Source organism: Trichomonas vaginalis, chromosome V (genome assembly GCF_026262505.1).
Source record: "Trichomonas vaginalis G3 chromosome V, whole genome shotgun sequence".
NCBI classification, from domain to species: domain Eukaryota; phylum Parabasalia; order Trichomonadida; family Trichomonadidae; genus Trichomonas; species Trichomonas vaginalis.
Window position 1 is genome coordinate 19,442,409 of NC_067207.1, and position 22,455 is coordinate 19,464,863.

General features: G+C 32.2%; 11 protein-coding genes and 2 pseudogenes across 13 annotated transcripts, besides 3 other annotated features; 10 read left to right on the forward strand and 3 right to left on the reverse strand.

Annotated features, from left to right (window-relative positions):
* Positions 1-37: 37 nt before the first annotated feature.
* Positions 38-1,132, forward strand: TVAGG3_0365610 (uncharacterized protein; the record flags this gene model as incomplete). Its single annotated transcript, XM_001311761.1, has 1 exon — positions 38-1,132. The coding sequence occupies one exon, from the start codon at positions 38-40 to the stop codon at positions 1,130-1,132; it is 1,095 nt and encodes a 364-aa protein (XP_001311762.1).
* A 1,335-nt stretch (positions 1,133-2,467) lies between these two features.
* On the forward strand, positions 2,468-2,956 carry TVAGG3_0365620 (glycine-rich protein family; the record flags this gene model as incomplete). Its single annotated transcript, XM_001311760.1, has 1 exon — positions 2,468-2,956. One exon carries the CDS (start codon positions 2,468-2,470, stop codon positions 2,954-2,956), a length of 489 nt encoding a protein of 162 aa, XP_001311761.1.
* Positions 2,957-4,462: 1,506 nt separating this feature from the next.
* Positions 4,463-4,852, forward strand: TVAGG3_0365630 (uncharacterized protein; the record flags this gene model as incomplete). Its single annotated transcript, XM_001311759.1, has 1 exon — positions 4,463-4,852. One exon carries the CDS (start codon positions 4,463-4,465, stop codon positions 4,850-4,852), a length of 390 nt encoding a protein of 129 aa, XP_001311760.1.
* A 360-nt stretch (positions 4,853-5,212) lies between these two features.
* Positions 5,213-5,857, forward strand: TVAGG3_0365640 (leucine-rich repeat extensin-like protein family; the record flags this gene model as incomplete). The annotated part of the gene is made up of 1 exon (XM_001311758.1): positions 5,213-5,857. One exon carries the CDS (start codon positions 5,213-5,215, stop codon positions 5,855-5,857), a length of 645 nt encoding a protein of 214 aa, XP_001311759.1.
* Positions 5,858-6,403: 546 nt separating this feature from the next.
* TVAGG3_0365650 (perineurial glial growth protein family) lies at positions 6,404-7,419 on the reverse strand (the record flags this gene model as incomplete). Its single annotated transcript, XM_001311757.1, has 1 exon — positions 6,404-7,402. One exon carries the CDS (start codon positions 7,400-7,402, stop codon positions 6,404-6,406), a length of 999 nt encoding a protein of 332 aa, XP_001311758.1.
* Positions 7,420-7,702: 283 nt separating this feature from the next.
* Positions 7,703-8,471, forward strand: TVAGG3_0365660 (fibrinogen-related domains (FReDs) family; the record flags this gene model as incomplete). Its single annotated transcript, XM_001311756.1, has 1 exon — positions 7,901-8,389. One exon carries the CDS (start codon positions 7,901-7,903, stop codon positions 8,387-8,389), a length of 489 nt encoding a protein of 162 aa, XP_001311757.1.
* Positions 8,472-8,516: 45 nt separating this feature from the next.
* TVAGG3_0365670 (beta-lactamase superfamily domain-containing protein) lies at positions 8,517-9,287 on the reverse strand (the record flags this gene model as incomplete). Its single annotated transcript, XM_001311755.1, has 1 exon — positions 8,517-9,287. The coding sequence occupies one exon, from the start codon at positions 9,285-9,287 to the stop codon at positions 8,517-8,519; it is 771 nt and encodes a 256-aa protein (XP_001311756.1).
* A 799-nt stretch (positions 9,288-10,086) lies between these two features.
* TVAGG3_0365680 (uncharacterized protein) lies at positions 10,087-10,751 on the forward strand (the record flags this gene model as incomplete). The annotated part of the gene is made up of 1 exon (XM_001311754.1): positions 10,107-10,751. One exon carries the CDS (start codon positions 10,107-10,109, stop codon positions 10,749-10,751), a length of 645 nt encoding a protein of 214 aa, XP_001311755.1.
* Positions 10,752-11,960: 1,209 nt separating this feature from the next.
* Positions 11,961-12,191, forward strand: TVAGG3_0365690 (tRNA (cytosine-5-)-methyltransferase protein; the record flags this gene model as incomplete). Its single annotated transcript, XM_051231572.1, has 1 exon — positions 11,961-12,191. One exon carries the CDS (start codon positions 11,961-11,963, stop codon positions 12,189-12,191), a length of 231 nt encoding a protein of 76 aa, XP_051101302.1.
* Positions 12,192-13,430: 1,239 nt separating this feature from the next.
* Positions 13,431-13,499: a mobile genetic element.
* Positions 13,500-13,765: 266 nt separating this feature from the next.
* TVAGG3_0365710 (glycine-rich protein family) lies at positions 13,766-14,338 on the forward strand (the record flags this gene model as incomplete). Its single annotated transcript, XM_001311753.2, has 1 exon — positions 13,766-14,338. One exon carries the CDS (start codon positions 13,766-13,768, stop codon positions 14,336-14,338), a length of 573 nt encoding a protein of 190 aa, XP_001311754.1.
* A 311-nt stretch (positions 14,339-14,649) lies between these two features.
* Positions 14,650-14,671: a mobile genetic element.
* Positions 14,672-14,701: 30 nt separating this feature from the next.
* Positions 14,702-22,455: part of a mobile genetic element that runs on past the window's edge.
* TVAGG3_0365740 lies at positions 14,983-15,556 on the forward strand (annotated as a pseudogene). The gene has a single exon. A coding segment is annotated over exon 1 (574 nt).
* On the forward strand, positions 15,940-16,302 carry TVAGG3_0365750 (uncharacterized protein; the record flags this gene model as incomplete). The annotated part of the gene is made up of 1 exon (XM_051231573.1): positions 15,940-16,302. One exon carries the CDS (start codon positions 15,940-15,942, stop codon positions 16,300-16,302), a length of 363 nt encoding a protein of 120 aa, XP_051101303.1.
* On the reverse strand, positions 16,566-17,402 carry TVAGG3_0365760 (annotated as a pseudogene). Its single transcript has one exon. A coding segment is annotated over exon 1 (837 nt).

Genomic DNA, 22,455 nt, shown 5'->3' on the forward strand with positions numbered 1-22,455 from the left:
ATTCAAAAAAATTAGAGCAAAATTTCAGTTCATTTCGATGACAGCAACTCCATATTCGAAGTATTACCCAGGACAAGAAGCAGTGCCCCAATTTCTAACAGAACATACAAGTTTCAGCACAGAATCACGAAACATTTATGTTCATGCCTCCACATTTGAAGGAATTAGCAATGATGGATCAGGTGGTGCTATTTTCAGTTCACTACGTATTGCAATTGTGCTGTGCAAATTTGTCAATTGCCATTCTAATATTCAAGGAGGTGCATTTGCTATTTTCCCGGGTGGCGAATTATATTGTACTCAGTGCATTGCACTTGGATGCAACACTAAAGGTGCAACACGAAATGATAGAGATGGTTTCTCAAAAGGCGAATTTTTCTATTCGAGAGTTAAAAATTATAATTCTATTAACCACGCCTCAGAAATAAGCATTTCCACATGTTCTGATGAATTCTCACATAGTTGCCAGAGACCATTGTACTTTATTAATGGAAAAGTAACTGCCAAACTTATTAATGCATCAAATTGTAGAGTAGGATGGTGTTCTTGTATGGAGATTGCATATGGCATTATTCAAGACTGCAAATATATAAAAGTAGATAGCTGTGAATCATGGCAAGTCGTTATGGAATTTGAAGTAACTGCTGGATCAATTTCATATGTAACAATTACTAAATGCAACACCTTAGATACCAAAGAATCATATAGATTAATTATATCAAGAGCTTCAAATATCATATTTGAATACATTTCGATAATTAATTGCAATTTAGCAGTAAGGCAACTTTACGCCAAATTTGACGATGCTCAACTGAACTTGAATAATTATTATATTCAAAATGATATATCTTTAGAAGGCGTAATCACACAAAATAAACTTGGATCACAAACAGAGTTTGTCACAAAATTCTTCGATGATAATGAAAGAGAAAAATTAATTAATTTTCCACCTGACAATTTCACTATTTTGATGATTTGTTTAATTGCTGTTTTAATAATAGCATTAGTTGCTGTTTCTGTACTTACACATGATAGATCAGCTCCAGAAACAAACTTTATGACAGAGCATGCCTCTGAAAACAGGAGTTTTGGTCACGAATCTAATGAACAAATTCGCAGGCGTCTTTTTTAACTAATGAATGAAGAAATGACACAAAAAGATTCTTAATTTCTTAGTGAATTTTGCAATAAAAAGAAATGATATAAAAATTATTTTGAAAAAAGTATAAAAAGGAATAACTGTTATTGCTTTTGCACACATATTTCCATCTGAACATAGATAAAATTCTCGTCTTTAGGGGTGTAACTGTTATTGTATGTAGTAAATATCAGGATTTACTCTAAGTTGTGCAGATATTATTAAATTAAAAATTCAAAAATTCGATTTTATGCTAATTTTTATTTGAAACCAATCGCTATTGGTTGTTATATAGCTGAGAAATAGATTCCTGTGTCTCAGAAAAAATTAAAATCTGTCAAAAACTTTTTTTGTAAGGAAAGAATTTGAATAATAAAATCGAGAATCCCAAATGTCACAATTGGGAATCAAATCGATTATGGGAATAAGTATAGATGCACTATCTTCAATGAAACTATCTTCCAACTTATTTTTTATCAAGACGTCAGAACAGGAGAGAATTACTTCACCCATGATAATGTTCGACCTTACACTGGCCAATATATGTACAGTATATTATCCGATCTTGAAACAGAATCTTACTATAAAATAAATGGCAAATACGAATTTCTAATCCACTATCCTGAATTAAATGGCAATAACTATAATTGGTGGCGTCAAACCCTCTCACCCACCATTCAGACCGAAAATGATACACGAATTGACGAAGATGATCACTACGTCCTTGGTTACGAAAATGTTAGTGTCCATTATCCAACAGCACGCTGGGGCGGACTCAGTTTAACTAATAGCACTTCATACTCTTATATCAATGGCAACATTAATTCCGTTAAATGGCACTATGCGATTGGCTGCTACGGAATTCTTGAGAAAGGAATTCCAGGTCCTTCTTATATTTACACAAATGTGGTTGCTTTGTATGTCAAGATTAATAATTTGTATATGATAAGATGCATATCATGCAAAGTTTACCATACAATTCCAATTTCAAATACTTATTTATATGTTTTTATCTTGATGTAAAATTATATTAGTATTAGCTTATAAAATGTATTTCTATATCTATTCTCTTTTAGGCAAATTTCAACAATGATTCTGATCAGGTTCAGAAAAAATCGAAAATTGACAAAAATTTTATGTAAGAAAAAATTCGATTGAAGAAGAGTGATTATCCCAGATGTCACAATCGGAAAACAGATTGGCTATCGGAATAAGTATAGATTCCCATTTTTCAATGATACTTATTTCCAGTTAATCTTTTATCACGATATCAGAACAGAAGAAAAATACTTCACAGAAAACAATGTTCGGCATTACATTGGTCATTACATGTACAGTATATTATCCGATCTTGAAACAGAATCTTACTATAAAACGAAAGGCAAATACGAATTTCTCCTTCATTATCCACAATTGAGTGGTAATAATTACAATTGGTGGCGCCAAAGCCTCTCTCCAACAATCCAAACTGAAAATAGAACCAAAAGAAACCCAGATGACCACTTTGTTCTTGGTTATGAAAAAGTAAGTGTTCATTACAACGGTAATAATTGGGGCGGATTAAGCCTGACTGGATCTGGCTATGGTTCATATATCAATGGTTGTATTAATGTTTGGAATTGGTATTTCGCCATTGGTTGTTATGGGAATGAAACTGGTTTCCCAGGGCCAATAGGAGGTTTGAATAATTACTTAAAATTTGTTGCTCTATATGCAAAAATACATAATCTGAATATGATCAGGTGCTTCTCATGCAACGAATTTCGAAATTCTTTTTCGATGTATAACTTCCTTTTGTATTCACTTGTAGTTGTGTAAAATCTCTATTTATAGTACCTAAATATTAACAAGGTAAATTGAATTTGTATCAGAATATTTTTTTTACCATGAATGTTCAACAGCTTAATATAAAAGATAATTACAGCCAATACCAAGGATTAATAGGCGCAATCTACATACTAAGGTACAATTGATACTCTAATAGGTGCAAAATGAATATATATCTCATATGAACGGCCATGCATATTAAGTAGATTGCTTTTCATAATAGATTATCTGAAATCTTGATCATTAAGATAATCAATCAAAGTTCTGAAAAAATCAAAAATTAACAAAAATTTTATGTAAAACTTTTCTCTAAAAGTGAGTATCCCAGATGTTACAATTGGGAAGCAAATCAATTATGGGAATAAGTATAGATTCACTCTATTCAATGAAAGCATCTTCCAACTCATCTTTTTTCATGACGTCAGAACCGAAGAAAAATATTTTACTCCAAGTAATGTACGCCAGTACTTTGGACGATACATGTATAGTTTATTATCCAATCTTGAAGCAGAATCATTGTATAAGACCAACGACAAGTATGAATTTATTCTTCAATATCCCGAATTGAACGGCAGCAATTACAATTGCTGGCGTCAAAGCCTCTCACCAACTATCCAGACAGAAGATAATATAGAAAACGAAACTGGTCGCCCTCAAGTTCTTGGCTATGAAAATTTAAGTATTCATTATACAAGTAGTAACTGGGGCGGATTAAGTCTCAGTGGCAGTAATCAAACCACTTATGTCAATGGTAATATTATCACTTCATTTTGGCATTATGCTATTGGCTGTTATGGTTATGAAAAAGGGATTCCTGGCCCTTTTGGAAACAAGAATTATTTGAAATTGGTTGCTCTATATGTTAAGATTGCTAGCTTAGATATGATAATGTGTGTATCATGTAAAGTTTATCGAAATTTATTTTTAAATCCCCACGCATTTTTGTTTGTTTTTATATTAATGTAAAATGTAACTTATTTTTATAACTTTAGGATGCTTTTCTGAAGTGTTTATTCATAAATAAGCAATTTTTACTGAAGATTTTAAAGGATTATCGGAAAATACACTCTTTTTGAGTCCTCTATATGAATATATAATATCAATTCTGGTAGACATTTGTAATGATATTCTTTCTTTCCTTATTGTTCAAATATAATGCTCCCCAAATTTCGGATAAAAAATATTCAATGAAGTTCAGAAAAAATATTTGAGAAAAAAAAATTGTTTTTATGAAAACTTTGAAGAAAGGTGAGTATCCCCGATGTTACAATCGGGAAGCAGATTAACTATGGAAATAAGTATAGATTCACTTTCTTCAATGATTCATACTTCCAACTTATCTTTTATCATGATGTGAGAACAGAAGATTATTATTTCAGCAAAAGTAATGTTACTCGTTGCTTTGGTCGATACATGTACAGTATATTATCAGATCTTGAAAAAGAATCTTACTACAAAACCAACGGCAAATACGAATTTCTACTTCATTATCCCGAAATGAATGACAACAATTACAATTGGTGGCGCCAAAGCCTCTCACCAACAATTCAGATGGAAAACAATTTACAAAACGACACGGATGGACTTCATGTTCTTGGTTACGAAAATGTAAGTGTTCATATGACTACTCGTAACTGGGGCGGATTATGTTTAACAAATAGTAATATTACTGCATTCATCAATGGAGATGTTAGTCGTACAAATTGGTATTATGCAATTGGTTCCTATGGAACTGAAAAGAATATTCCAGCATACGGAGCATATTTAAAACAGGTTGCTCTTTATGCGAAAATTCCTAGCTTGGATATGATTATATGCATATCGTGTCAAGTTTATCGGAATTTGTTCCTAAATTTTCCTGAATTTTTGTTTGTTATTATAGTATAATAAAGTGTAGCTTTTAGTATTCATATCTAGTTTTTAACTCCTAATCTTCAAACCAAAAGGGAAATTCATTGAATTATGAAGGCGAAATTCAGAGTTTCTGTTAATAAATATTGGTACTATGTATCACATCCAATAATTAAACCGAGATGTTCTATAGTTATATGTATAAATGCTAATGATTGTTTCATTAATTTGGACGAGTTTCAATAATCGACCAAGTATATCCAAACACGTAATGATCACCATGTGATGCAGTGTTAAAAGCATCAGAATTCATAGTTCACTAAATAAAATCAATCAATGAAGTTCACAAAAAATCAAAATCTGCCATTTTTTATATCAAAAAATGTTCTTTCTAATATGAGTATCCCAAATGTTACTATTGGGAAACAAATCAACTACGGGAATAAGTATAGGTTTACTTTCTTCAATGATTCATACTTCCAGCTCATCTTTTATCACGATGTCAGATCTGGAAATTATTATTTTAACAAAGTAAATGTAAAACGCTATTTCGGACAATACACATACAGCTTATTATCCGATCTTGAAGCAGAATCATTGTATAAAACAGACAACAAATACGAATTTATACTTCATTATCCAGAATTAGGTCTTGATGAGTTCAATTGGTGGCGTCAAAGCCTATCACCAACAATTCAAACAGAAGATAATTTACAAAATGAAACTGGTACTCCACTAGTTCTTGGCTATGAAAACATAAGTGTCAAATTTACTACGAACAACTGGGGTGGATTAAGTTTATCCAAAAGAGAAAATGAATCGTATATCAATGGGGACGTCAGCCCTGGATTTTGGTTTTATTCGATCGGTAATTATGGTATTGAAAAAGGAATTCCGGGACCTACTCCAACTTATTTAAAACAAGTTGCTCTTTATGTGAAAATTACTAGCTTAGACATGATCAGGTGTATTTCATGTAGATTTTGTCGAAATTTTTTCTTAAATTTCCCTGAATTTTTATGTGTTATCATAGTTTTATAAACTATAGCTTATTTAACTAACTGTTTCCTGCATTCTATGAGCTTAGATTCTTATAATATTTAATCTAATTTTTTTTGGAAATGTTCAAACATAGCCAATGGCAAAGGCAATTCCATACTCTATTAAACTGAGTGTATATTTTAAATGGAAAGGAATTGATCGTCATGTCCTTTTCCATCAAACATTTTAATGGAAAGTAATATAAAGAACAGTATTTTCCATTAATTCATCCCTGTTTGTAAGCAAATCAGGTAAAAAGTAGTGTAAGGATTAAGAGGCATCAGGTCGTAAAGTTATGAAAATAAACGGTCTCTTCTCAAAATTGAATAGTTTACTTAATGATACGAACTTTCATCCCTGCCAGCAAATCATGATTTTTTTATCAAGTCAAAATAAGTTTATTACGACAACCTTGGTTGCTATTTATGGCATTTCAATAGATGTAGAGCAAAATCAACATAAAAACTTATAATTTTATTAAATTTTGAAAAATTCTTGAACAAAAACTTCAAGCTACAATAGAATTAAAAAAAAATAATAATATATTTAATCATTTACTTTGATAATATTCTTTCTTCCCATGCATTGGCACTTGCAAGGGAGATCTCCAGCTCCGCAGTCACAAAATCCACTATTGGTTTGAATAGGATTTGGATCAATTCTATGTCCTGCGTGGCATTTGTTTTTACAAGCGTTACAAATGATCCGGCTACCGTGGCAGCAATCCAGGCATTTCCAGAATGTGCCTTGCTGGTGTCTCCTCCTTGTCTTAATAAATGTGCAGTCTATTTCGTCATCAAATGGAACTCCTTTTTCGATTAAATCATTCAACTCGGATTTCTCTGTTTGAAGGGTTTGTACGATTTTGACGAGTTGGAATGCAACTTCTGCGATTCTTTCCTGTGAGTTCATCTCGATGTAGTAGATATTTAACATTCCTAGAGTTTCTAAATCTAATTTCGAAACTGAAACTTCGTTTAAGTAATGAACAGAGAGGCGGTGGCCAATAACTGTGCGAACATAGATATTCCAGTCTTCAAATTTTGGCTTTTGATTATAAATGTCTATAATTAAAGCATCTGAAATGGACATGAGCCAATTCTCTGGTACTTGATTGATACTTTTAGCTATTGACTGCAATAAGTTGTTGTAATCAGTGAAAATAAGAGGAATTCCGATTTTTTCAATCGGAACCAAGGCTGAATTCAGTTTAATCACTTCAATAACCTCTGGCATCTCTAGTTCTTTGGCTATCTGTAAGTATTGATCGGCATGATCTAAGGAAATGTCGACATTTGAAGAAGAAATTTGTGTGAAAAAGTTTTTAATGAGCTCATCATCCCCTGTAAACTGTAGTTTGTATGATGAAAATGTTGAATCATTCGAAATTTTATTATAAATTACATTTGAAAGCATGGCTGCTCCAATTTTTTTCATTTTAAACACTTTCGAACCATTATAGATGATTTCGAACTCTTCGTTCATATCTTTGATTAAAGCTGAGCACTTGAAGATCTTGTCAGGTGTAAATTGGACCTTTTTCATTGAAAAATGAAAAGAAAAATGATTTTGAATAAGGGAAAAAAATGACTTATGAATTAGTCAAAATTATTAAAAACTGAACAATTTCATATTATCCAGCTTAGTGTGTGATAGGTGAGAGATTTCTGGTAAAAAAACTTTCAAAAAATCAACGTATCAAATACCAAACTCCGTTTATCGAATAAATGGAGTGTTTCAGTTATAAAATAACCAAGTCCATATAGAGATGTGCTAATATGTATCAAAGGAGAGTATTTTTAATAAGATTTGATCGATTTTGAAGATGAAAATCAAAAATCTGACAAAAATTTCTAATTCGTCTTCTCATGAAGAAGAGTGAGCGTTCCAAAAGTAACAATAGGAAATCAGATTAGCTATGGAAATAAGTATCGCTTCACTCTATTCAGCAATACATTATTTCAACTTATCTTTTATCAAGATGTCAAAACAGGCGAAAATTACTTTACACCAGAAAATGTTCGTCATAACATTGGAAAATACATGTATAGCTTATTATCCGATCTTGAAAAAGAAGAATTCTACAAAATTAATGGAAGATACGAGTTTTTAATTCATTATCCAGAGTTACCAGGTGAAAACTACAATTGGTGGCGTCAGACTCTTTCACCTACTATACAAACAGAAGATATTTCCAAATCTGAATCGCCTGATCATTACGTCCTTGGATACGAAAATGTTAGTGTTCATTACACTTCAGCAAGATGGGGTGGGTTATGTCTAACCAATAACAATAACAAATCCTATATTAATGGCGCAATAAATTTTTATCAATGGTTCTATGCTATTGGATGTTACGGAACTTTGGAAAAAGGAATTCCTGGTCCATTGTTAAATGAACGTATTTATTACAATCAAGTTGCTCTTTATGTAAAAATTAATAGTTTAGATATGCTCAAATGTATGTCATACCGAGTTTACCGTTGTTTGTTCATGAATTCAAATATCTTTTTCATGACCATATTATTATAAATCTTCATTTTGATATAAAATTTTATTTTATTTTTGATAATTTCGGATCTGAATGAAAAGTTATATTGATCAAACTTGTCTAATCAATTATGATAAATTACTTTTAATATACTTAATTTTTTTTAATTTAATATTCAAGTGTTTCGCCATCATTTGGAATGGAGATAACATCTTCGAGATGGTGTTCTGCGACAAATTTTCTTGTGTCGCTGCGGAAGACTGTTGAATGTGTAATTTCATCCAAGTGAGAAGCAATAATCTTTGCGTGTGGAATGTCGTTGTGAAGCTGCTCGACTTCTTCAAGGCCCATAAGAATGTATCCATATGGTGTCTTTCCGTGGCAAGCGTTGACAACGACAACATCTGGGTTGAACTTCTTAAGAGCATCTTTGACGCAATCGACATAAAGTGTGTCACCTGAACTGTAAAATGTCTTCTCTTCCTTTGGAGATTTCAAAACAAAACCAGAAGCTTTCTTCTTCAATTGAATTGCATTGAAGAATTCATCTGGACCGTGGTCGCAGTCTGTTCTTGTGATGGTGATGTCTTCGTATTTAGTTCCATTTTCTGTAAATAAGCGGACATCATTGAAGCCCCATTTTCTTATTTGTTCTGCTTCTTCTTCGTCTTGTGAAAAGACTGGGATTGATTTTGGAATCAAGTTTGCAGAATATTCTGTGAAGTGATCGAAGTGCATATGAGTAACAATCAATGCATCGACTTTGACAATCTCTTCAACTGGCATTGGTAATTCATGAATTGGAGATCTTTGATTTGGATCTGCAGCAAATGGCAATCCAGGGAAAGTATCCTTTGGTTCTAGCCATGGATCAACAAGGATTCTCTTTCCTGCAAATGTAATTATGACGCAAGCATGCCTGATCTGCTGAAATTTCATAATAATGAAATGATAAAATTATTTTATCTGAATTGATAGGACCTTTTCAATTTCGGTCAAAAAGTCAAAAAAGACTATGGAAAGATGGAATCGATGTCTTCATTGGTATTAACTTATTTGATTCGAACCATTCCAAAACTATCTTTCATTTCATTTCCTAACTGATGATCTCAAATTTTCAGAAGAAATTAAATTTTCAATATCCCTTGAAAAAATTCTGATTAATCCATTGTGAGAAAAGTCTTTATAAAAAAAATAACTAAATTCTTGATTCATTCCATTTGGAGAAGTAACACCCAAATACAAAGAATAATTCTTCAAGAAACAGTCAATTTATTCAAAAAAAAATAATCGGATAATCCTATGATAAATTAAATAGTAGGATAAATTAGATCGAGAATTCAAATTGGAAAATCATATAGTAATTGTGTAATAATGAAAAAGAAGATCAAAAAACCCTAATAAATATTAAACAATTGATTTAATTATTCGAAAATAACATATCTTAAAATATTGATTCGCTCCTATATCAATGAAAACAGAAATAGAAAAAAATCATTTTGCAAAATTGAACATTTCATTCAATGGAAGCTCATTATGTTCCATCAATTGGCACTCATTTTAGAATGCATGGATTATCAATATCATTTTATAATTCAACAATATTCGAATTGAAATAATCCGTATATTTTCAAGAATTTTGTAGAATTTGATATAAAATCGTTGGTGTATCGAGAAGTTAATTTGAGAGTATGTTTGAAAAATACCTCAAAAAATTGAAATTTGTCAAAATTTTGATGAAAATATGATAAAAACACAATGACTATTCCTGATGTTACACTTGGCAAACAGATTAACTATGGGAACAAGTATCGTTTCACACTCTTCAATGAAAGTATCTTCCAACTTATCTTTTATCATGACGTCCGAACAGAAGAAAAATACTTTACGCCGAGTAACGTCCGCCACTACATTGGACGATACATGTATAGCATATTATCAGATCTTGAAACCGAGCCCATCTACAAAGCAAATGATAAGTACGAATTTATCATTCAATATCCAGAATTAGATGGTCCCAACTACAATTGGTGGCGTCAGAGCCTATCACCAACTATTCAAACTGAAAATTTAACCATGAATAGTACTAGCGATCATTATGTCTTTGGATATGAAAATATTAGTATTAATTACGATACACATGACTGGGGTGGATTGAGTTTATGCAGTTATACCATAAAAGCATATATCGATGGTCAAATTAACACAAATCATTGGAATTTCGCGATTGGTGCTTATGGAGCTGAAAAAGGTATACCTGGACCTCTAGCAAATTATTCAAATTTTGTTGTGCTTTATGCAAAAATTAATAATCTTGACATGATCAAATGTATAACGTGTAAATTATCTAGAAATATATTCTTAAATCCTACTTTGTTTGTATATGTTTTTATTCTTATGTAAAAATTAAAATCAAAAATATTTTTTAATAATTCGAGTTGTTTTCAAATTTAAGTGCTCTATCTTATTATTATACTGTATTATTTTGTTTCTTTATTTGTTTACTAACAAATTCAATAACGATATCTAAATATCCGAAAAACAATTTCTCCTTACATAATATATTAATTAAAAGACTGTACATTCATGTATTTCTATATATGTGGTTTAAATTAAGCCTAAAATAAGTTTATATTAGTGTTCTTGATTGAATTGAAAAAATGGAAACAAAGTAATATAAATTTTGGGATATTCGTTATATTGGGTGATCATAATGATTGTGTGCAAAACAAATGACCATTTGATCATTTAACATGTCCACATAATCGCATAATTATATGATAAAATTGTAAAACATATTAAAAATAATGAATAAATAATGTAGCAGTTTGTTTAGGAAATCGAAATTGGTTCCACCTAATATTTTGGCACAAACTCCATTGTTCTCTGTTAATAACAATAGCATCAGGAATAATGTCTTTGTAGTTTTACTGATATATTGTGATATATTGTTTTCCATAACGTGAATACCAAATCAAAATATAGCAAACATTTACACTTAAATCATATTTTCCGAATAAAACTTTATCAGATAGGTATTGATTTGATTCAATATCAGTGTAAGAGCATCTAATTCCCATCAACAAGTGTTAACATGGTATAAATACGAATTATAGCAATTACACGATTGTCATAATTATAATATATATTTTAAAAATGCAATTCTTAGAATTGAAGAACAATCTTTATGAAATGAACTGATTCTTAGTGATATGGATAAGAACGACTCTTGCATTGTCAGTGTATTATCTAGAGAAATTTTTCCTTCTATTTATTTCGAATTTCATTGGTTTATCAATAATGATTAGTTAATGAGTATTAATAGTAATAAATTTGTTAGATGATGCCTGTGGTAGGGGGATGGAACTTGTATCTGAGGTGATTGAAAATTGATTTCTGTGATACTTTCTCCAATGAGAATTAGGTTTTCTCTGATAGGTAACAAAGTATGTGTGTAGAACACGATACCCTTGATTTGAGTTCTCGATGAGTTTGTGAATATTATTGTAAGCTTGCTATATTCTCTAACTTATAGGGAAACAATTCTCTCATGAGATTTTAGCTTTCACGCAATTCCTTGCGATGATGGAATTGATGTTGTTTTCGACTTAATTGCTTGAAATCGGTAATTGTAGTCTCAAGTTCGAAGAATTATCCGAAGACGCAAAGAAATTGATCAAAGAACCAGAGAAAGAAGGATTGTTTGTTTTTGTCATAGGAACAAAGATTAAATACAGCGGAATGATTTCTAAATATAACTCTGCTCTTCACGCCAAGAAAGGAAGCATTCCTTTCGAAGTTGGAAGGCTTGAAGAGTATTTTTCAGAATTAAAGACAGAATAAAGAAGAGAAAGATCAAGATTCAAAAACGAATTCGTCAAATGGCGAATTACCATATGTGGCATATCCTCCCACCTAGTGAACAATCAGATGATTGTTTGGAAAGAAATCGCTCTGAGTGATCAAAACGGCCACTGCTAGCCAAAGCAAGCTAAGACATGGCGTCACTACCCTTGTCTTGCCGACAGTCAAAAGATTTGTCTCGCAGTGACCATATTTACTGCTCACTGCTTGTCTATTGATGCCTTATTTATTAGAGTGACCCTGCCCTCTTCAAATTCGAATCCAGGCAATTATACCATGGCCTGGATTTTAGCATATGGATTGATCAATCCATTTTGATTAATTGTACATCTATGATGTATTCCTCTTACAACATTATATTCCTATCAAATATACATATTACTACCTTTAAAAACCCTATAATTCTACAAATTCCATTTCATATTCTTCTATTACTATTGCTCCTATCTATATTCACATCATATAAAGATAAATCATATATTCCAAATTCAATTAAATATATATAATAGTTTAATAATTCTTCATTTTCACACTTGGTACAATCACAAACTACCAATATATACTTAATCTACAATCTCAATCACAACTTGGCAAACTATTGGAAAGTCTATATACTAAAAATATATGTTGAATAACTCTGCATCAATTTTTACTATAATTATTTTTACTAATGATATCTTATTAATAAAAAGATTTTAATATATATAGAATTATAGATTAAACAAATATTCACATATTGAGATAAATGTATTTAAAAAAAAATAATGTAAAAAAAATCGGAAAAAAGTGTAAAATCTGACAATGAATAATGGAACATATGCTCTCGGTTTAAATACGGATCAAGATGATTTAGTAGAATATTACTCAGATAACACTTAAAGGTGTATCGGCCCTGTTGAACTAGTAGATACATATCAACAACTGAGTAATTTCGAGCATAATTTTATAAGAGATTCAATAGTTGAAAGATGTGATGCGGAATATTTTGAAAAATTTGCATATTCCAGTGTTGTGTTTATGTCTCAGGATGGTAGAGTTATTTATTTTAAATACGTAGTAAGACCTGAAACAGGTATTGATAATGCAAGTGATGGTATCGGAAAATTAATAGCTCGTATTGTTGAGCTAGAAATCCGATAAATGTAAAAATTTATCTTTTATTGCTCAAAATTCAACGTTTTTTGCTGTCAATTGGCAAACTTACACTGCTATTGAAATCATTTAGAGAATAGTTCTTCCAAGCTTTTCCAAATCTCGTAAGATCAAAAAAGAACTATTCTCTAAATGATATCAATCACTAAAATATAGACTTGAAAAAAGTGTCTACAGCATTGATATCCTGTCCATATAATTTTTGATGGCAATGCTTTCTATTGATTAAATTTGTTTTTATATGAATGTTCTGTGGTGGCCACAACTACAGCATGTAGCGCAACTTCTATCTTCGTAAATAATTTAACAAGCTCAATTCCATCATTATTCATTATGAAAATCTGACATTCAGAAAAAATCAAAATCTGACAAAAAATTTATGAAAAAGTAGATTTTGAAGAATGAGTGTCCCAGATGTTACCATTGGAAGTCAAATCAATTATGGAAGTAAGTACAGATTCACATTCTTCAGAAATACTTACTTCCAACTCATCTTTTACCACGATGTGAGAACAGAAGATTATTATTTTAGCCCAACTAATGTAACGCACTGTTTTGGTCGATACAGATACAGTTTATTATCCGATCTCGAAAAAGAATCAATATATAAATCTAGCGGCAAATACGAATTTCTTATTCATTATCCCGAATTAACCGGTAACAACTACAATTGGTGGCGTCAAAGTATTTCTCCTAATATCCAGACTGAAAAACAAAACCACACAGATGAAAATGACCATTATGTTATCGGATACGAAAACGTAAGTGTTTATTATACCCAAAATTATTGGGGTGGATTAGCCTTAAACGCATTAACTAATAAATTGTACCTCAATGGTTGTATTAATTCGCTTATGTGGTATTATGGCATTGGTGCATACGGAGTTGAAACAGGAATTCCTGGTCCATCAGGAGCAACATATTTAAAAAGAGTTGCCCTATATGCAAAGATTAATAGTTTAGACATGATTTAATGCATATCATGTGGGAATTATCAGAATTCTTTCATCAAAACAAATCTCTTTCTACTTGTTATTACAACGTTGTAAAAACAATTTACTATATAGAGAAAAATGATGTTCCGAATAAATTGAGGATTTATTTTTCAATATTTTAATATCAGGAAATTGAATTTGAAAATATTAATGAAAATATAAAGAATTCAAGTTAATTCCAATCCATTTATTCACATTGCGATTTTTATGTTGCCTAATGACGAACGAAAGCTATGAAAACTGTAAAACTGTATTTTTTAATTTGCTATTCAAATTTTTGTGAGATTTAAGGGTATAGTCCACTAAAAATTTTTAAGTTTTGACAATGAAAATAAGCTCTGTAAAAAAAAAAAAAAAAAAAAGGTAGTGGGGCCTCCAGGCACTTCGTGCCCTCTAGCCCTGAAGATGTTTAGTATAAATGAAGTTTTTATTCGGAAAATTGTTAGTCTTCTGGTGTGAATTCGGAGGACTCTTCTTCTTCCTCCATTGCTTCTGGGAAGAAGCCTTCTTCTGGGTCGAAAACATTATATAATGTGTCGCTTTTCACAAATTATATATGTTTTCATGTTTTGTCACTTTTCTGTCACTTTTCAGGGAAAAAACATTTTTATTATTATATATAAATGAATTTTACAAAACCACCGTTACCGTTCTTTGGAAATAAGAGTAAATGTAAAGATATTATATTGAGAGAACTTAAGAAACTACCGAATGGTCTAACATTTGTAGATTTGTTCGGTGGAAGTTTCTATATATCCCATTTGTGCCATACAATATTCCCAGACTCAAAGATTATATGCAATGACTTCGACAACTATATGGACCGTCTCAAACATATTCCAGACACTAACAAAATATTGAGTGAGTTAAAAGAAAAGATTCAGATAGGTAAGATGGAACGTATACCATTAGATAAGAAAATATTGTGAGAGAGGTTTTGAAAAAAGCAGAATATATAGACTGGGATAGTATATCTGCTAGACTATTATATAGTGGTTCTATAAGAGTTCATGACATTGAAACACTTATGTCAAAAGTTTTATATCTTAACTATACAAATGTTTTCAAAGAGGACATAGAAAAATATATTGAGGGTATAGAGTTTGTGAGATGTCATTGGACAGAGTTGTATGAAAAATATAAAGACAAGGAAAATGTTTTCTTTATAGTGGACCCGCCGTTCTATAACACATGGGATTTTCAATACCAAGTAGACTGGACTTTGAGAGACTCTTTAGAAACTTTAGACGTTTTACATAACCATCCATGCTTTTACTTTACATCCGATAAAAGTGGTTTAGAAAGTGTCATGAAATGGTTAGAGGACATACATGACTATGAGTTTAGATATGACAAGATAGAATATGAGAGAGGTCCTATAAACCGGAGAAAGTGTCATAACAAAGAAATTTTATTAGTAAGTAAATGTGGTTTGAAATAGGACTACTTGTTTTAGGTTTTTTCCATTGTGTCATTTATTTATTTGACGTGGCAGAAAAGTACAGAGAATATGAAGATGAACCAATGCCTGCAAATGTTCAGTATATGTACTCGTAAGAGATATTTTTATCTAATATTAAATGGACGCACAGAACTTAGCGAATGCACAGCAACCTGGACAACCAAACCCAGAGAATATTCCAAATGAAGTTAGAATACAAACTGCAATGGCAAACTATGGTCAAGTGCCAACAGATGTACAAATACAAACTGCCATGTCAAATGACGCTGCGTTAGGTTTGCCACCATGGTATGCAAATATGAGATGGAAAGAGTTCTATACAAACCCTGAAGTGGGATATAAACAACTTTATGCAGATGACGCGAACACAGGAGTTGACCCAGAATATGTTTTCTACCAGAGGAGAAACAGAATGTATGAGCTCCAGTTAAAGAATGCTATGGAACTCAACAGGAAACGTAAGAGACTAGGCGGACATTAGATTTTACATATAGTAAAATGGGTTTCTTCAGTAAGATAGGAAACTTCTTTCGAAATGTTGGAAGAGGTATATGGAATGGAATAAAAACCGTAGGAAGAGGAATTTGGAACGGAGTCAAAAATATTGGTAAAAGAGTAGGTCAGTTTGTTGTATTATACCTAAAGACCCTGAACCAGAAGAACAAGCTCCTGTTATACAACAGCCTGAACCTGCACCACAGTCTAGTTGGCAACCAAATCCAACACCTCAACCGTATTAAAAAGTTATATTTTTACCGTTCGATAGTAGTTGTATATGAAACTAAGTTCTAAGTAAAACGCATGGTATAATGGAATTATTCTTTTTCTTCCATCTGTAGTAAACCATACTTGAAAGTCTGAAATACTTCCACTTGGTGGTTCGTATAACTTTGTAGGTTTTTCGTAAAAGTCATTTGCCAAGCATAAGAAAGAGTTTTGGGCGCCAGAAAATGAAGCATGAACAATAATAGCATCTTGGTCGAAAACATTTTCATATGTTCCATTAGGGTTTTCGACTTCATAAAAGTCTGGGTGTACTGGATATGCTGCAGGCTGATTTAACATCCTCATAAATCTATACCATGGCCAAGTTGTTATATTTTGTAGAAATATAAACGTTTTCTCCAAGGTCTTCTATTCTATTGATTTTAACAGTTGCATTTTTCCTGTCATAAATAATATCGAGATGGTACTCTCCCTCGTCAATGTTATACTGGTTTGCATATTCGATATATAGATATCGTTTATTTTTTCTTGAAAAGCTTGAAGAGTTGTTTCTAAGTTTACAAGCAAACTAACTTGTAAAAGTTTTCCCTGTTCAAATTTCTCATACATACGTTTTTCTTTGTTATAGTATCGAACTTCAAAACCGACCGTAAATGGGAAACCATGTATGGCTTCTGAAATGAACTTCATTCTACGAAAGCCAATAGCTTTTGTGACAGATGGGTCTCTTAGCCATCTTAATGGGTAGTCAAAACGATAGCCTTCATGCTTTACGGTCTCTGTCTCAAACTTTTGACCGACATTAGTAAAAAGTTCATCTAATGGTTTAGTTGTAGCAACTCTTGAATTTTCTTTTTCTATTGAAAGCATATTTTATCTAGAATAAAAATGTCAAATGAAACAGCGTCTATGAGAGAAATACAACACAACCGACAACTCATTATGCAAGCTCTAAATCAGAACACAACAAACTTTTCAAACTACTCTAAGATATCTGAGTCATTGAAAGAAGGAAACTTAAAACTGACATTAAACCCAATGACAGATGAGTTTCTGTTTCAAGACAATAAGAACCATACTGTCTGTATAAATCCAACAAAAGGAACTTTAAACGAGAAACCTATAAATGAACTTCTTTTGAAAACAGATGTTGACAACAAAGCTGACAAAGAATATGTAGACGATGCAATAGCAAAAGAAGAAGAAAGAGCTAACAATGCTTATGCAACAAAAGAACATACTCATCCTGAACTAGCAGACAAAACATATGTTGACAATAAAATGTCAAGTGAAGTGACAAGAGCTGAAAACGAATATTCTAAAAAGACTCATACACATTCTATATCTGAAATAACAGACTTACAAGAAACCTTAAACAGGAAAAGTGCCGTTGGACATACACATTCTATATCTGAAATAACAGACTTACAAGAAACCTTAAACAGTAAAAGTGCCGTTGGACATATACATACCATTGCAAATATTACAAACTTACAAGAAACCTTAAACAGGAAAAGTGCCGTTGGACATATACATACCATTGCAAATATTACAAACTTACAAGAAACCTTAAACAGGAAAAGTGCCGTTGGACATACACATACCATTGCAAATATTACAAACTTACAAGAAACCTTAAACAGGAAAAGTGACGTTGGACATACACATACATCTTCTGAAATAACAGACTTAAACGTTAGCCTTGAAAATAAAGCAGATAAAACATATGTTAACGAAATATACCAAAGTTTGATAGGAACAACGAAAAATATTGAAACTATTGTTGGTGACTTTTCTATCTATGAAGAAAACAAATATTTTAGATGGGAGTTTGTACACTCCTTAAAAAATGGTATACGGTATAAACTCATTCCGAAAAATAACAATGAAATGTATGTAGGCTATATAAAGAATAATGGTACACAAGTTAAAGTTCCATTAGACAACAACTGTTACTTAAACTTATATGGAGACGAACAAAAGAAATATTTAAGAGTTTATGAAATGGCAGATATGACATTGCCTGACCCAGCTCCAGCACCATATTATTATGACTATGGAGATGACGTCAGAACACCACATGTAGATGAACAAAAGCTAACATTATATTTAGATTATTATAGATATAAAAGATATAATGCAATAGAAAAAACGAGAATAGTATACTATTATGAAGATGACAGAAATAAATATTATAGTCAAGATTTTACCTACCCTGAAACATTAAGATTATATTAGAAAAAAACTATTCTGACACAAACCAGAAGAAACCTGAAATAGTTTGCACTATATTTAAGTTCAAAAGAGACAATCCTATAATGTCTCATATGTTTATTTAATGAACCCAGTAAGTTCTATTTATACATCTATGGAAGCAAGAGGTCCTCAAGTAATGTTTGGTGTGTGCATGGGGAACAAAATAGTCGACAGGTTTTGATTGTGCAAACTCTTCAAAGGAAAAGGTGGAAGTAAAACGATTTCAGGTGAAAATTTACCTGCACACAATCACTACATAGATTTAAGTACATCTCAAAGCGAGTTGCAAAGCATAGATATTGGATTGGTCGGAATGACAAAAGGTAAAGATAATGATGTTAAAGACGACGTTAGTTTGCTATAAATTGTTACTGGAGTGACACTAACAGGGAGAAAGGAAACCATACACATTTCGTCAGAATACAAGCAAACACACGGCACAAAGATAAAGAATAACATGCCACCTTACATGACAGTTTACGCATGGTATAGAATTGCTTAGTCGTCATTTTCAACTTCTTTAGCATATTCTCAGGAGTTGTCTTATATGTAAACTGTCTTTGAAAGTATACCACCTTGAAACTTTGACAAGTTTGAAAACAGGTCTGACAATAGTAGTTTTATCTTCTGCTGCAGTGTGTACATTTTGCCATGTTTGCCTAAAACTTCATAATATTCTCTTGGTATACTTTCTTCCATTTTTACGAACACGAATGTGAATACCTGTCGGTTCCCATTGTTGTCATAGTCAATAGTATTTTCATATGGGTCGCGTTTAGGTATTTCTATTTTTTACTTTGTCACCTTCTCTGAAGTTGAAGCCCGGCATTCTTTCTTGTTTGTCTCTTTTGACTAAAATTATTAAATATATAGTCTTTCCTCGTCAGGGTTGTTTTTCATTTCTTCGGGGAGTGGTTTCCCAAACCTTTTTGTTTACGGTTATTGTAAATATTTAAAACTGTTCTCATCTTTGCCATGGAGAAGTGTCTTAATATGTCGTCATGACATTTCATTGCTTCACCACCCTTTGTTGGTTGTTTAAGCTCTCTAACATTTTTATACAACCGTCAATGACACCAAGAGCAGAATGGTTTTGGTCGACAATGAAATATTGGTTTACATTTTTTGAACGCAGATAGTTTTTACATCATCTGATTTGAAGAACTTTCACAGTCAGATGTCAGTTTGTTGGATGGTATTTGTCAACAAATATTGTCAAAGCTGCTAAGATATCTAAAATAGCTTTGGACTGTTAATGGTATGGCTTCACAGTATCTTGTGTTTTGACCGACAAATATTAGCCAGTATGGTCGGTCCATCTTCTCTATACCTCGGAATGTTTTCCAAGATATCCATAAACCAAGCATTTTGTGTTGAACTAAAGATTTTTATCATGAGTGCCTTTTTTGTTGCCTTAGAAACATAGGGGTCCTTGTTTGGATTCGTCATTTTTATCCTATAAAAATGGGTTTATTTGGCGCATTAGCAGGAGTTGCAACCAGATTTTTGCCCGCATGGGAACAATAGCCAGAGGTGTATTTTGGTGTTGGAAGGAAGATTTTGAGTACATTAGGTAACTTAAAGAGAAAGCACAACCTATTATACAAACTGTACAGAAAGGTTGGGATGTAGCACGAGATGCAACAAAATCTTATTCCAAATCCTGAAACAAGAGAAAAGTTCAAGATGATGGACAATGTAGGAAGACAAGCAGGAAACTATTATAACAAAAAGCAAATGACTACTATAACCAAGCAGGACACTATATGGACCAAGGTGAAAGATTCTTTAACAGAGGATATAACCATGCACAACATGGTAAACAATAACCAACCGCAACCACACCTCAAACGTGGGGAATGTAAAGAGTTTTACTTGAGATGAAATGAAACAATACAGCATTGAGAACAAATGAGAGTCAAGATGGATTTGTCGGCTTCCAGCAGTTACACAACGTGTTTGTCAAGTTCTTCCTATACCTCAGGAAGTTTTAGAACCGACTTAAAAAACAAACAACAACCAGTTGAAAACAAACCAAACTAAAATTTTTACTAGAGATGAAATGAACCGAAGAAGTTTGAAACGGTAGATTTGACACACACAAACAAAAAGTTCAGAACCATTGTCAAAACCTGTCAAAGAACTTACAGATGAAGAGAAAAAAATTCAATAATAGAAAGTGCCAGGTCTGAAATACAAACCCTATACAAAGTACAACCTTTTCATAAAAATGGAACGGCAAGTATCTCAAAAAGAACAGACTCTCACAAATAAAATATTGAAGTCTGAAGGAGCTTTCGAGCAAACAGATGGGAAAAGTTTACTTCACTGACCAACAGTTCATTAAAGAACATCTCATTGACTTAAGTCGAAATATTCTAAACTTACACACAACAACAAAAAGTTGAAAGGAAAAACAAAAACAAATGGCAATATATAATTTATGAAGATGTTGACGACACAACTGTCCTGCAAGTGAAGTAAAGTCAGAGAACCGAAAAGTGACGAAAAACCGATAGAAGAAGAAAAACCAAAAACTGAAGATAAACCAAAACCAAAGTTTAGTTTCCAAACTAAACCAAGTCAACCTTCATTAGCGGTATGGGTTGGCGTCAAAGACTCTTAGCAGCAGCGGTTATGTTAAGTAAAGAAAAAAATATTTTTTTATTTTAAAAATGCCCCCATATAGAATGGATAGAAAATCTGCTAGAATAAAAGCAGAGTTGCAAAAGATATGGTTGGAGAGTTCGAAGAATTTTAAATAAAGAAGGAAAGACCCATAAAAAGTCTATGACAACTGGCTGGTCTGACCTACGAAATGGATTTGGAAACAGCACGTGCCAATTATCCAAACAGACTAGAGAGGTTAGAAGAAGAACGTGCTTATGTACATGCTTGCATGTAGTGAACCTCAAGTTGAAGGACACGACGGCTTTGCCAGATTCTACTGGAAACATGACGAACAATTGCATCCTTTGAGAAGGAAAAAAGGTAGTGCAGAGGAATCATGCTCCATGGAAGAAAACAAGATATGCATATGAAAAGTATCGTGAAGTTAGAAGTCAAATTACATCCGGTCGAACCTTTACAGTAAACTCGTGACGAAGAAAGAACAAAGAAGCTTCATGGGTGTACTTGCGCAGCAATTCAAGACGGAATAAGAAAGAGAACACAACTCTCAGCATTGACCATACACGGATTTGGGTGGTCACATTTACTTGCAAATGGCAATGAACAAACAAGCTGCAAAAACTTACTGCCATATATACAAAACAAGAAACAAATGGTTGACTCCGACTTCAGACATTTTGAAATGCAATTGAAGGAATTGCAAGTGTCAAGTTCGAATGGTACCAACCTAACCCTCAAGCAGTCAGACAACATGCTGATACTTCCCGTTCAGAAATAAGTCTTGACATTGACTTGACCAAAGGTATTGGAATTTACAATTCAATTTTGAACAATTTGCAATGAACCTTGTTATTAACTTTTACATGTCTCAGGAACTCTGATCTTGTTACGAAGAAAAGATGAAGTACCTTGAGTCACTGTGTGAAGACAAGGGTACCCTTCTCAGAGGTCAATGGCAAAAATTTGCAACCGTTGGCAAATGTCAATATCCGAGTCAACATACCTACAGCTAAAGGTTCTT